Below are 13,869 nucleotides of genomic sequence, written 5' to 3'. Positions count from 1 at the left end.
CCACTCTGGTCATCCTTCATGGAGACCGACCATCTCGTCACTCCTTTTATTTTTTTAAAAGATTGTATTTATTTGAGACAGAGAGAGAGAGAGAGAGAGAGAGAGCATGAATGGGGGCGGAGGGGCAGAGGGAGAAGCAGATGCCCCACTGAGCAGGGAGCCCGCCCTGGGGCTCGATCCCAGGACGCTGAGGTCATGACCTGAGCCAAAGGCAGGCACTTAACCGACTGAGCCACCCAGGTGGCCCTCTTCACTCCTTTTAGATGGTCTTCTCTGGACCCTCTGGAATGTCCTACTATCTTTCTGGAGGTTTTACCAGTACTATACAGATGAAAATACTTTTTTCCTTTCTAGCTTTATTGCTGATATAACTGCAAATAAAGTTGAACATTTTTTGCCTTCTATGGCAGCACAATGATTGAGTGTATTGAAAGGTCAGCAAACAATGGCCCCCAATGACCCCCAGGTGCCATTCCTGACTTATTTCTAAAACATCCAAACCCCTCGCCCTCGCAATGAGTGATCCGGAGGCTCATGTGCTTCCAGTCTGCACACCCACGGCTCCAAGAGCCCTTCCTAGAGTTTATTCCCAACGGTGAGGCTCCAATACCCAGAAGACCTTGGTGTTGCCTCCCAGCACAGGCAGCATTATGGGGGGGCGGGCGGGGGCACCAGGTGGATACTCACCTTTGCATAAGCAGTTGTCTTAATAAACCACTGTCGGAGGTACTTCTGCTCCACCTTTGCTCCCGAACGCCACGAGCAGCCATGTTCATCCACCTGCTCATTGGCAAGCACTGTTTGATCCACTGGGTCCCAGTTAACCAAGGCCTGTTATAAGTCATAGAACAAAATGATGCCATCTGGTGAGCATATGGAATAGGGTCATCTCGAGGTTCCTCACATATGAGAGGGTCTGCAAGTGCAGTATCTCTGCTCGGAGACTCGAGGGCATCTCCTTGGGAGACTACTGGGCAAAGAAACCACCAGCACATTGTAAAAAAGGACAGAACACACGAACTACCTCCGTGCTTTCATCTTAGAGCAGGCTTGAGAGGGAGCCCATGAGCATGTGCCTAATCAAGTCTGGTATCTTCTGGTGTGAGAGGATGAACCTGCAGGATTGGGGATTTTAGTAAGCAGAGGAAAAGGGAAAAAAATGGTACCTGGAACTCAGCAGAATCAGGTTATTTAAGGGGAAACAAATATATTTATTTGAATATAAATAACTAACATTTATTGAGTGACTACCACACACCAGATGCTGTGCTAAGGGCCAAACTAAGGTTGGCTCTTCTAAGCCACATTAAGAGGTAAGAATATTATTATTATTATTATTACTATTACTACTACTTGTAGCAAGAATTACTATCAAACTCCACTCATTGGGCCAGAGACCCTTGTGGTGTTAGCAAAAGACTTGCCCCTCATGTAGCACACCACCTACGTTTTGTGAGTTTATCGGCCGGCCAGTGGAGGCGAGAATATTACTGCCTCAGTGTTACAGAGGAGGAAGTTGAGGAACAGAGAGATTAGATAACTTGTCTGAGGTCACACAGTAAGTGAGAGAAAGGGCAGGAACTCAGGTCTCTCGAAATTATACAAATTTTTGCAACTTTTAAAAACTCCTGTTTTTGTTTTGTTTTTAAAGACTGATTTATTTATTTGAGAGAGAGAGAGAGTGTGTGTGTGTGAGTGTGGGGGTGGGGAGGCAGAGGATTCTGCAGAGGCAGAATCCCAAGCAGACTCCCTGTTGAGCGTGCAGCCCGACGCGGGGCTCAATCTCACCACCCCGAGATCATGACCCGAGCCAAAATCAAGAGTTGATGCTTAACCGACTGTGCCACCCAGGTGTCCCTAAAAACTCCTGTTTAAATTACGGTAAGAACATACAGAGAGTAATGTGGATCAATCAGAAGTATACAATTTCACAAATTTTTATCATCACTCATCATCAAGATACAGAACATCCCCAGCACCCCAGAAAATTCTGTTGCACCTTCTCCTAAATCAGTATCTGCCCCTGAAAAGATAACAATATTCTGAGATATATCCCCAGAGACGTGTCCAGCTGACTGAACCATAATGGTCTTAACCATCAGGAAGCTTCTCTCCAGAGTTCTAATCCGTTTCTGCCATCATTTAAAAGAAATACCTCTGCTGTCAATGCTCATTCCTTTATGACATTAAGGTAAAACTTAGGACAAAGAAGGCAATGAATACAAATGAATACCATGACTCCAAAGAAGGAGATGTGTCCAGGCACTAAAATATCCTGATTTGATACACGTTGTTTTGTTTTAAGATTTTATTTATTTATTTGTCAGAGAGAGAGACAGAGACAGAACAAGCAGGGGGAGCGGCAGGCAGAGGGAGAAGCAGGCTCCCCGCTGAGCAGGGAGCCCGATGCGGGACTCGATCCCAGGACCCTAGGATCATGACCCGAGCTGAAAGCAGACACTTAACCGACTGAGCCACCCAGGCGTCCCGATACACGTTGTTTTTTAAAATTTTTTTAAATAACAGGTGCCTGGGTGGCTTAGTCAGTTGAGTAGCCGAACCTTGATTTCGGCTCAGGTCCTGATCTTGGGGTCATGGGATCAAGCCCAGGTCAGGCTCTGCCCTCAGCAGGCAGTCTGCTCGAAGATTCTTTCTCTCCCTCTCCCTCTGCCCCTCCCCCTGCTCATGCACAAGCACTCTCTCAAATAAATAAATCTTAAAAAAAATTTTTTTTAAATAAATAAAATTTTACTAAGCAATTCTAAGAAGAGATTATGTCGAGCATTGCCCATTTGCCCCTCCAAATCCTCTTTCCACCCTGGTCTGCATCGCAGGCAGCTGATCTCTGCGCCTGAATTCACCTGGACCCTTGCCCTATACCTGCGCTCAACCAGTGAGAGGCACCCTGACATCTTCCCAGTCGGGCTGTGTCTGGCGGTCCCAAAGGCCATGCAGCCTCTGCCACACAGGCCTCTGCTACTGCTCTCCCAGTTCCAATAACGGCCCCTTCAGCCTGGGCCGGCAAAGGCCTCCCTCTGTGGCCAGCGCCAGGGGCTTGACCACTCCTTGTGGGTTTCCCTAAACTCTGCACAAAATCAGTCCTTTCAGACATGTATCACATGACCTCACTGATATGAGGAATTCTTAATCTCAGGAAACAAACTGAGTGTTACTGGAGTGGTTGGGGGTGGGAGGGATGGGGTGGCTGGGTGATAGACATTGGGGAGGGTATGTGCTACGGTGAGCGCTGTGAATTGTGCAAGACTGTTGAATCACAGTTCTGTACTTCTGAAACAAATAACGCAACATATTTTAAGAAAAAAGAAAAAGAAGAAGATAACAGGAGAGGAAGAAAAGGGGAGTATGTCAGAGGGGGAGACGAACCATGAGAGATGATGGACTCTGAAAAACAAACTGAGGGTTCTAGAGGGGAGGGGGGTAGGGGGATGGGTTAGCCTGGTGATGGGTATTGAGGAGGGCACATTCTGCATGGAGCACTGGGTGTTATGAACAAACAATGAATCATGGAACACTGCACCAAAAACTAATGATGTAATATATGGTGATTAACATAACAATAAAAAATTTAAAAAAAAAATCAGTCCTTTCATCACATTTTCTTCAATAACTGCTTTCGGGTGTGCCCTTTATTTCCTGCGGAGACCATGACTGATCTAGAGATACAGCTAAAAATCAGGAGTGGAGGACAGACTAACCCATCTATGGGTTGTGCTTTTATAACTAAAACATAGTACATCCATGAAGAACTGAAGCCTGCAGAGCACAGAGGCGGACGGGGAAAGGTATGCACTGACAGACGTTCTCCCTCTCATTCCACGGTCCCCGAAAACCTCGAATCCATAAATCTTAGATCTAAAAACTTAAGGTCAATAAACTAAGGATCACTGCCTATATTAGGGGTTACAGGGAGGGCTACCACTTCATGTAAAAGATAAGGGGCGCCTGGGTGGCTCAACTGGTTGAGTGTTGACTCTCGGTTTTGGCTCAGGTCATGATCTCAAGATAGGGCTCCACACTCAGCAGGGAGTCTGCTTGAGAATTCTCACTCTCCCTCTGCCCCTCCCCCACTCACACTTCCCCCCTTTCGCTTAAATAAATAAAACTTTAAAAATACAATAAAAGATAAAATGAAAGGGCCAAGTATTATTTAGGAACACGGACAGGTCTTTCAAGAGCCCCCATCCCCCCAAAAAAGACGTACAACTAAAATTGTACAAAATAGAGAAGGAAGAAAGAAAGAAAGAAAGAAAGAAGAAAGAAGAAAACCTCCGAGGATATGGGAGAAGTAAACAGCACTGCAGATCGCAAAAACAAATAGGAGTCTATTTTCTTATCGACATTTCCCACACAGCCTGGCATCTCGCAGACTCTAAGTTACAAAATACAATGAGGGAGATGTGCTCCGAAGAGGTTTATACGTTCTAATGAAACCCTGGTATTGAATGAAAGACAAATAAAAGCAAAACCAATTTTGCCCCCTGTGAAAGTCTTGTGGGGAAGAGGAAAAGCACCAAAGGAAATAGCATCTCAAATAAAAAATGTATCAGCTGGGAGAACCCATTGACGTTTCTTCCCAGGACAACGATCCAGCCCATCCCCAGACCTGCAGGGTTCAGGTGCAGCCTCTCCACAAGTGGTTAATCCAGGGGGTGGGCCAAATGCAGGGCCACCGGGGTCCTGGGTGTGTAGCGTGTGCAACCTCGTGAAGTCCCCAGGACCTGCTTCCCAAATCCCTTTTCTCGGGTCTCCATTCTTATAAAAGCCTCTATCATATAGCCTCCCTTGAAACCACGGTCTTCTCTTATCCGACATTCCTGGATCTTCTCGTCTTGAACATTGACTTTGATGGACACCCTGATTTCTACTCAAGCGCAGTCTTGCTACCTTTAATATCGTTTCGGGACAATGTCCCCGACTACGGTCATTTCCTTTCCTTTCCTGGCTGACCTTTGTTTGCCATCACCTACTAAAGCCACCTCTGTGTTCCCTTGGAGTTAACTAGCCTTATTTGTAAAACATAGCCTGTAGCCGTATTTCGAAACCAACCTTAAATCACTAAATGAATAAATCAATCCATGAAATCATGAAAACACCTGCAAACACACTGAACTCTGGGAGATTCCGCCCACTGCTTCCCTCACTTAAGCCATCTGGCAACATCACAGAATGAGCCGTTCCAAATGAGAGAATTTCCCCAGCTGATCAGGGGTTAAATACCAGGATTCATATTTTTTGTTTGTTTGAGTGATTTGTGGGAAGCTTTCAGAAAGGCTTTTTGAAATGTGCCCTGTGAAACAATCATAAACCTCAGTCAGCCAGTGCACAAGGGTGACGGTGGGTGTCCCAACATTTCTGCCCCCTTCTCCCTTCCCTTCTTGGCCTGTAGGTTCTCAGAGGTGTGGGCGACTATGGGCTCTGTTGGGGATTCTCAGGGTATTTTCATCTTGAATTCTCATTTATCAATTCTCTCTGTGACACAGCAGCTGTGTGGTGCCTACTGCCCCGGTGAGCCTCCTGTTCCAAACCTCCTGCTTTATCTCATCCTCCCGCTTCGCTTGGATCCTCCTTCCCCTTCTTTCCCTGGGCCTCACCCTTTACCTAGAGCGCCAGTCCCTTCTAGATCACACCTTCCATTAGCAGGCTTTTGTCTCCTGGAAACCACTCCTCAGGCCTTTGGCTACTCTCCATCGTTCTCCATGCCGCTTATTCCTTGGGCTCTGCTTTTATACTACCAAAAACCTTTCCTGAGTATGCTGTGAGGCAGCTGCAGGTTCCAGAAGGATGTTTTAGGGTATTGGTTTTCTCAAGGTCCATTAGCATTTTTCCTGACAAAACCACGCCTCATTAAGGAACACCACATAGATACTATTAAAAAATCAAACTCTCAAAATCCATCTTGCTCTATTCTATCCAGAATGGACCTGAGTTTGGACTGAGTCCGGAGGGGAGGGTTTCCAAGGCAACCGGTTATTTACTGCTACTACCTTCCACCGCCACGAGGGGGCAGAGCGGGAGAGGCAGCCCGTGTGTGCACACAGTGTGTGGTCCTGTATGCTCCCGGAACCTCCCTGAGGAACCTCCGCGAGGAACCTCCCCGAAAGCGAGGTTTTGCTGCAAACCTAAGCAGTGCATTAGCTCCGTCCCCAGCTGCCTCTGAAATCATGCAGGAGCCCAAAGGCAAATTCACAGATTAGGTGGCTTCCACTATTCCCCACAATGCTCAAGCATAACAGTACCCTCCCTAACTACCTCCACCACATCATTTTTTTTTTTTTTTTTTTTAACCAGAGAGGTGAAATTAATGTTCTGCCAAGTGGAGGTCTTTATATTCATAGTTTTGGCTGAAAATACTTTTGTTTCGCGAGAGCAAGAAGAGATTCCGTTTGCAAAGGAAATGAGCATTTGATGGACGGCTCTAGTTAAGGACAAAAGACTTCAACACTCCATCTATGTTTGGTAATGCTCTGTTAAAATACTCTCCCCAAATGTAAGTTCATTTAGACAGCTTATACCAGAACTGAATTTAAGGGTTAAGGCTATCTCCTGTTTCAAAAAAAGTTATGACAATGCTGTTAGAGGAAAGGCATTAAGAGGCGGGTTATTTTTGGCTTAATATGCCTCACAGAGAATGTTACCAGCAGTCTTTCTAGAGTCAATTAACCTTCTGATGTTAATTTCAAAAGTATGTATTTTGAAATAAACCTGTGAGCGGAATACCAACTGACATCAATTTGTTTTATGTTTTAAAGCCAATTTGGAAATAGCTATCCAATAAAAGGAGACCTACATGGAATAGAATACCCTGGATATCCACTTCAAGCAACATACCAAGTGTGCATTTCTTGCATTCTATTTATGAGTTTTTTCTTAAGATCATGACTTGGCGGACTCAAAAAAAATTAATACACCAGAAACCTTTCAGGCAACAACTAGCAACAAAAACACTACCTTTCTAAATGAAATCCATAAAATAAGCTACCTTATTCTTCCCTAATACCTGGCCTTGGACATGCTGCCTTAGAATTAGCCAGGAAGCGTTAGTTTTTTCCAATTTAAACAAACCACGACTCCAGGTAACTCCGCAGGCATGCTCAGGCAAACATTTATTGAGCACCAACTGTGTACCAGGCATTCCAGGTTCTTCACAAGCACCGACTTGGTTAATCCTCAGGGAATCAGGGAGAAGAGGCTTATGGCAGGCAGAACAATCACACCCCAAAGATATCCATGTCCTGGTCCCAAAACTGGTGAATATGTTACCTACATGGCGAAAGGGTCTTGGACGATATGATCAAATGAAGGATCTCGAGATGGAGAGATTAGCCTGGATTATCCAGGTGGGCCCAAAGTCATGTCAAAGACTCTTCTAAGAGAAAGGGGGAGGCAGAAGAGTCAGAAGGAGATGGGAGGGTGGAAGCCCAGGGCAGAGAGATTGCAAGATGCTATGTTCTGGCTTTGAAGATTGGGGGTAGGGGGAGGGAAGTGGGGTCAAAAGTCAAGGAATGCAGGCAGCTTCCAGAAGACGGAAAAGGCAAGCAATCAGATTCTCCTCTAGAGTCTCCAGAAGGAAGGCGGTCTGGCCGATGTCTTGATTTTTATCCCAGTGAGACCCAGTTCGTGGGCTTCTGATCTCTAGAACTGTAAGACAATCAATTTGGGTTGTTTTGTATATATATATACATCACATCTTCTTACACACACACACACACACACACACACACACACACACACACAGGAATATTATGCAGCCATCAAAAGGAATGAAATCTTGCCATTTGCAACGACATGGATGGAACTGGAGGGTATTATGCTAAGCGAAATAAGTCAATCAGAGAAAGACATGTATCATATGATCTCACTGATATGAGGAATTCTTTTTTTTTTTTTAAAGATTTTATTTATTTATTTGAGAGAGAGAGAGAAAATGAGAGTTAGAAAGCACGAGAGGGAAGAGGGTCAGAGGGAGAAGCAGACTCCCTGCTGAGCAGGAAGCCCGATGTGGGACTCGATCCCGGGACTCCAGGATCATGACCCGAGCCGAAGGCAGTCGCCTAACCAACTGAGCCACCCAGGCGCCCGATATGAGGAATTCTTAATCTCAGGAAACAAACTGAGGGTTGCTGGAGTGGTGGGGGATGGGAGGGATGGGGTGGCTGGGTGATGGGACACGGGGGAGGGTATGTGCTATGGTGAGCGCTGTGAATTGTGTAAGACTGTTGAATCACAGACCTCTACCTCTGAAACAAATAATACATTATATGTTAGAAAAAAAAAGAAGAAGATAGCAGGAGGGGAAGAATGAAGGGGGGGAAATCGGAGGGGGAGACAAACCATGAGAGACTATGGACTGTGAGAAACAAACAGGGTTCTAGAGGGGAGGGGGGTGGGGGGATGGGTTAGCCTGGTGATGGGTATTAAAGAGGGCACGTACTGCATGGAGCACTGGGTGTTATATGCAAACAATGAATCGTGGATCACTACATCAAAAACTAAAGATGTAATGTGTGGTGATTAACATAACATAATAATAAAGTAAAATAAAAAAATTTGTGTTGTTTTAAGACGACCCCGTTTGTGGTAATTTGTTACAGCAGCAACAATAGGAAACTAATACAAGCTGTTCCTAAGAGAGAAGCTGTCAGTGGGGAAACTGGACTGTAATCCCCAAGGCCATGCGTCATGGAGGGGGCGTGAGGTTAGGAGAAGAGAGACATCTGGAGCCAGCAGGACGGCTGTGTCCATGCAATGAGACCCTCCCCCAGAACCCCTTCCGTCTTTAAAAAAGTTACTTAGCTCCTGAGATGCTACATGTGATTGGCTTTGGATCCAACCCAACAGTGATGAGGTTCAGTTTCCTATCTGGGTTTGATGTGCTGTAAAACAGAGGTGCCGTGAACAAACCCCGAGTGCAGAGACAGAGAAACAAGCATCCTATGTACAGGAATACTACGATAAATATTCAGTATTTTCAACTGAAACAGAAAATAAATAGCTACAAAGAATAAAATCCTATGAAGGTATATCACATGGCACATGTAAGGGCTCCGTGTGAGAAATGTTTACGCTATTAAGTCAACGTCCCCATCATTTCAACATCCCATGCATATACAATAAACAGTAACCATACCACTGAGACGAGGGAATGTTGGGTAATCCAATACAACTGCTTACACTCTTCCAACAACTGTTTACTCCTCCCCGCGGTTTAGCTGCGTGCACCCTCCGCTTTGCTATGGCTTTTTCATGTCTCACTCGGATCTGAGTTCATCCTTGCTGTCACCTGGGAAACACAATGTAGCTCCTGCTATCTCCCCGCCTCCGCCTGGACCCATGGGTGACGCCAGTGTGGAAACCCTTTTTGGATGTAATTCCTGGAGCGAGGGAGGCTCTTCTCGGAATGCGCCTGTCAGGCTGCCAGGTCAGTACCGAAATCTGTTGAGTGGAAGTGGGACTCTGATAATTTTCCACTGATTCTCTTCCTACCCTTTTACTTCTGACCACTGAATAATGCTCCTAAGAAAAATTATCCAGATCTTAGAAATAGACCAAAGGGACTAGGAGGTGTCCCTTCCATGTGGGCCAGGGTCATCTAGCAGGATGATCTGATTTCCTAGAGGTGGGAATCTTTGTCTGACTTCCTATTTACTATTGTTTGAGCTGTTTTACAATCCCGCCTGGGTACGAGGGGAGAGGTTAACTTGTAGAAAACTCATCCCAATGCAAATGGTTTCTGTCTGAGAGTAATGCCAACAGCTCCCATCCAGCGGCAATGCAAAATCTTAGCAAAGACAGCTCCCAAAGTTAGGTTTACGGCCTTGTAGGACATTAAGTGGCTTGGACTCTATTAGCAGATTCATTTCAGTATTCCTCTATCAGTCTCCATTCCTTGAAATCTCGATTTGAACCAGTCTTAACATACGACTGGTTTCCTCACTAATTAATGAGTTGGATAAACTCTCTGATGCATGTTCATTTTGTATTTAGGTGGGAACCAGGTTTGTAACTTTTGTAAACTATGCTTTAACAATGCAAAAAGACATGCTGTGGGCAGGAACTCTGGACAGGTATTCTTGTCTCTCACCATTCCCCACCTGAGGGGGCTCTGGGCCCAGGAACAGTTATGGTGTTTTAAGAAATTAAACTGACCCAAGACAGTATGATCCAGTTCCACAAAATTCATCCCAAATGCTAATGGGGACTCAAGTCTTCAATTCAACAACAACGTATTTTTAAATAATCAACATTTTAATATTCTTAATTTAAAGACGGGAACAGGGGTAAGGGTTGTTGACTTTGGACAGTGGTTCTCAAAGTGTGACCTCTGGGGGTCCCTGAGGCCCTTTCAAGGGGTCTGCAGGTCAAAACTCTTCATTATAATAATAAGATGCTGTTTGCTTTTCTCTCTGTGTTTACATCTACACCGAGGGTGGGGAAGTGACGGTGAGTGAGACTGTCAGCCCTCAGCATGAAGCAAGGTGGCGGCAAGGAACTCTACGAGGGGTCACTGTTTTCTTTACCACCGTGCACTCCCAGGAGAAAGGGGAAAAAAAAGTCAGCTTCACCGATAATGTGCTTGACGAGGCAGCAAAATGGATTCGTGTTCTTAAATCTTAACACTTGAGCACACATCCTCGTCATATTTTCTGTGAGGAAATGGGACGTAGGCCTAAGTGCTGCCACACAGCGGAGTTGGGACAGTCGTCTCGAGAAAAAGCACAAACACGACTGTTCGAGTGGTGAGCAGGATTAGCCAGTATTTTTTTTTTCATGTAACTATGTTTTTATGAGAAAGAATGACTGATGATAAACTATGGTGATTGAGACTCAGGAGCCTGGCAAACATGCTCGAAAAAATAAACAAAGTGAGCCCACTGCTCTGAGGAAAACAACTGATGGTTTCTGTTGCCAATGATAAAATTTGAACTTCTAAGTGAAAAAAAAAAAATCAGAATTTTAGAAAACTTGCATCCGCCCACCATGAACTTCACAGCTTCCCACCACTTAAAAACTCTTCCAGTGGTGTTCTGAGATGAAATATGGCAACATTTGGAAGATCTGCATACCTCACTAGACCAGATTTTCCAAGTGACCGATGCATGATGTTACAAGATGATGCACAGGGGGGAAAAATCCATTCAAAGTGCAAGACAAACCAATGCATTTTAATGTAGCAGAGTATAAAAGTTAATTGATGTTTCAGATTTAACACTGCAACTAACTCTGAAGAAACCACCACTTGCTGAGTTTTGGTGTAGTATCAAAAAAGAACATTCATGAATAATCTGGAATGGTTATCAAAATATGCCCCCACTTTGAGCAGCTTCTGTCCGTTAGTTCTTCTCGTGTTTACCATTGTAACTGTAGTAAAATTACACTTCGATTTTGGCATATTACCTTTAGCCAGTTTTACTGACCCTCTGCCGTGAAATATGAGATAGTCAGCATGATCATACAGCCTTCCTTCCACCCTCTGCTAGTTTTTGGGGTCTTTGTTACCTTGACCTGTAATAGCTACCTTTCTAACTATTAAAACAAAACAGATGTACACCTCTAGTTCTTCATCTCTGCCTCCTTGTTATGAAAAATAAAGGGATCAACTCACACTTGCTTCTACTTTTCTTCCCCAATTTCACCTCCTGATTTTGGTCAGCCATACGATCTTTATTTTGTCAAGGTTTATGACATTTTAGTTTTATTCTGAAATTGAAATCGAGCCTTCTGCATTTGTCTCCGTACTGATTATAATTTTCTTTTAAAGATTTTGTTTATTTATTTGAGAGAGAGAGAGAGAAAGAACAAGCAGGGGGCGGGGAGGGGTAAAGGGAGAAGCAAACTCCCCGCTGAGCAGGGAGCCCAACGTAGGGCTCGATCCCAGGACCCTGAGATCATGACCTGAGCTGAAGGCAGACGTTTAACCGACTGAGCTTAACTGACTGAGCCACCCAGGCACCCCTATAAGAGCTGTTCTTTAAATAGCACCTTGAATCTTCCCCAAGCCATGCAAGGGAGATGCCACCACCCCATATAGCAGGTGAGAAACCGCAATTCCTGGAGTTAAGCTACCCAGGCTGAGAGAGGTAGCTGAGCTGGGACTGGAGAAACTTTCTCTCTTCCTATGCTCCCTCCTTAATGTCATGATGGGCACCAGACACTTTGTGGTGGAACTCAAGGCTGACAAAAGCCCCAGGCCTGTCTTAGAGGCACCAAACTCAGCCAGGCAGTAGATACTTTCTGGGTCTGCCATGACTGAATTCATGAACTTGAGGTAGGGTTCATTTCCAGTGCTTCTGTGTAGGGTTCGTAGCTTAGTTAACCATGATGTACTCTCTAATAAGACTGAGATTTACAAAAATTGTACACTGTAGCTCACTTCAACTTACCTCCTTTTGATAGGCCAGCCCAGCTTCATAGAGCTTAATAAAGAGGTACTGAGTCCATCTGTAGTAATCTGGTAAACATGTAGTTATTTCCTGCCAAAGAAGGGGGAAAATATTACTCATGGGCCACTGTAAACATTCCCCCTCACCCCACCACCAACGTTTGCACTGGCCTTGGGATTCAATTTTAAAAAAGCAATCACACTGCAAAAATATATACCAACCCACATATATCTTCTGCCAATCGTAAAGTGAGGGAAGAAGCAATTCATTCTGGGAAGAAAGCTATTACTGAAATGCCACCCCTACCTTTCCCGGGGTCAGTTTAATGAAAAGAAACTCAACGTCTTCTGCACACCTCTCCCCCGGGCCATGCAAGTAACAGGTGAATGACACTGTATGAAATTGGGCATTACCATTTTTGTCAGTGTGTATTTTGGGGATCGTGACGCTAATTCACGAACGTAGTTCATTTTGAAAGCAATCACAAATTCAAGAGGAATATTTGCCTACTTCAGTAGCATGCTCACTTGAAAACAAATCTTGTGTTTCTCCATAGAACTGGGCCCTGTAAGCTCTTTAGACTTATTTATATTCCATTTATTCCATTAGATGAATGAGGCTATTGCCTGGTGAGGAAGACCCATTAAAATCATTATTAAAAATTAAACTTAGTGAGAAATCACCTGGCTTGTATTTCCAAGCCTAAATCTAAGGTTCTGAAAGTTTGTTTTCTGTCCTGAAAACACATTTACTGTAGAATCTTTAAAAAGAAGTTACTGATTAGCCAATCTCCATGTTGGCAAAGTCAAGTAAGCATAAAACCTCTACACTGTCACACTGTTTCTTTTCAGGCGGTCCTTAACTTCAAAAAACAGCTAACATAGAAATGAACATAGGGCACGGATCATTCTAAATGGTTCCATGTGGAATGGACTATGGATATAAGGCGTACTTCTGTCAAAAGTGCAAACAACCCAGTCTTTCTGCAGATGAATGAATGAAGAGAGAGCTGAAAGCCCAGGATGCGAGGGCAAGTGGGAGAGGAACTGGGCAAGGTGTCAGGTAAACTGGGGCCCCCAATGGGCTATTTTTCTTACACAAGATTCTTGCATTCTTTTAGGCGCTATTTTGTAAAAAACAGCAGAGTAAACTCCGAGAAAACAAGGAATTCAACTCTGATCCCTGGCTCTCCTCCTCCTGTTGCAAGGCAGGTAGTGAATAACCCGCCAGTCTAACAGCCTGGCTCCCATGGGAGCTGGTCCCCCAGCGGGCTGGACCCACGCAATGCCAGAGCCGTGAGGCGCACGACACAGCTCCCGAGGGCTCAGGACCCCAGGTCTGCAGGGGCGTCATGCACCAAGCACTTTGCCAGCTCAAGAATGGGACCACCACACAATGGGCGGGCTTGGTTCCCCCAAACCTTCAAATTCACCTTCTGAGATTTCCTTATCTTTTCTCTACCGGCTAC

At 44.8% G+C, this 13,869-nt stretch overlaps 1 protein-coding gene and 1 non-coding gene across 6 annotated transcripts in view; both read right to left on the bottom strand.

The window, feature by feature from the left end:
- The window catches only part of LARS2 (leucyl-tRNA synthetase 2, mitochondrial), a 149,751-nt gene that overhangs the window by 83,702 nt on the left and 52,180 nt on the right, over positions 1-13,869 (bottom strand). For 4 of the 5 annotated variants that reach the window (XR_003518245.1, XM_027585309.2, XM_027585307.2 and 1 more), the window contains 2 exons: positions 12,402-12,491; positions 688-831 (listed from right to left, as the gene is read on the bottom strand). Coding sequence is in view for 4 of the 5 variants with exons in the window: in XM_027585309.2 (XP_027441110.1) it covers positions 688-831; positions 12,402-12,491 (234 nt within the window). In the remaining variant the exon portion in view is untranslated. The remainder of the gene's footprint in view (positions 1-687; positions 832-12,401; positions 12,492-13,869) is intronic. The other variant, XM_027585308.2, reaches the window with a different exon arrangement.
- LOC113919089 lies at positions 1,352-1,508 on the bottom strand. Its single transcript, XR_003518822.1, has one exon. It is a non-coding gene; the product is annotated as a small nucleolar RNA SNORA62/SNORA6 family (small nucleolar RNA).

This window comes from Zalophus californianus, chromosome 1, assembly GCF_009762305.2.
Source record: "Zalophus californianus isolate mZalCal1 chromosome 1, mZalCal1.pri.v2, whole genome shotgun sequence".
In the NCBI taxonomy this organism is placed as follows: Eukaryota; Metazoa; Chordata; class Mammalia; order Carnivora; family Otariidae; genus Zalophus; species Zalophus californianus.
This window is presented reverse-complemented; position numbering and strand designations above follow the sequence as displayed.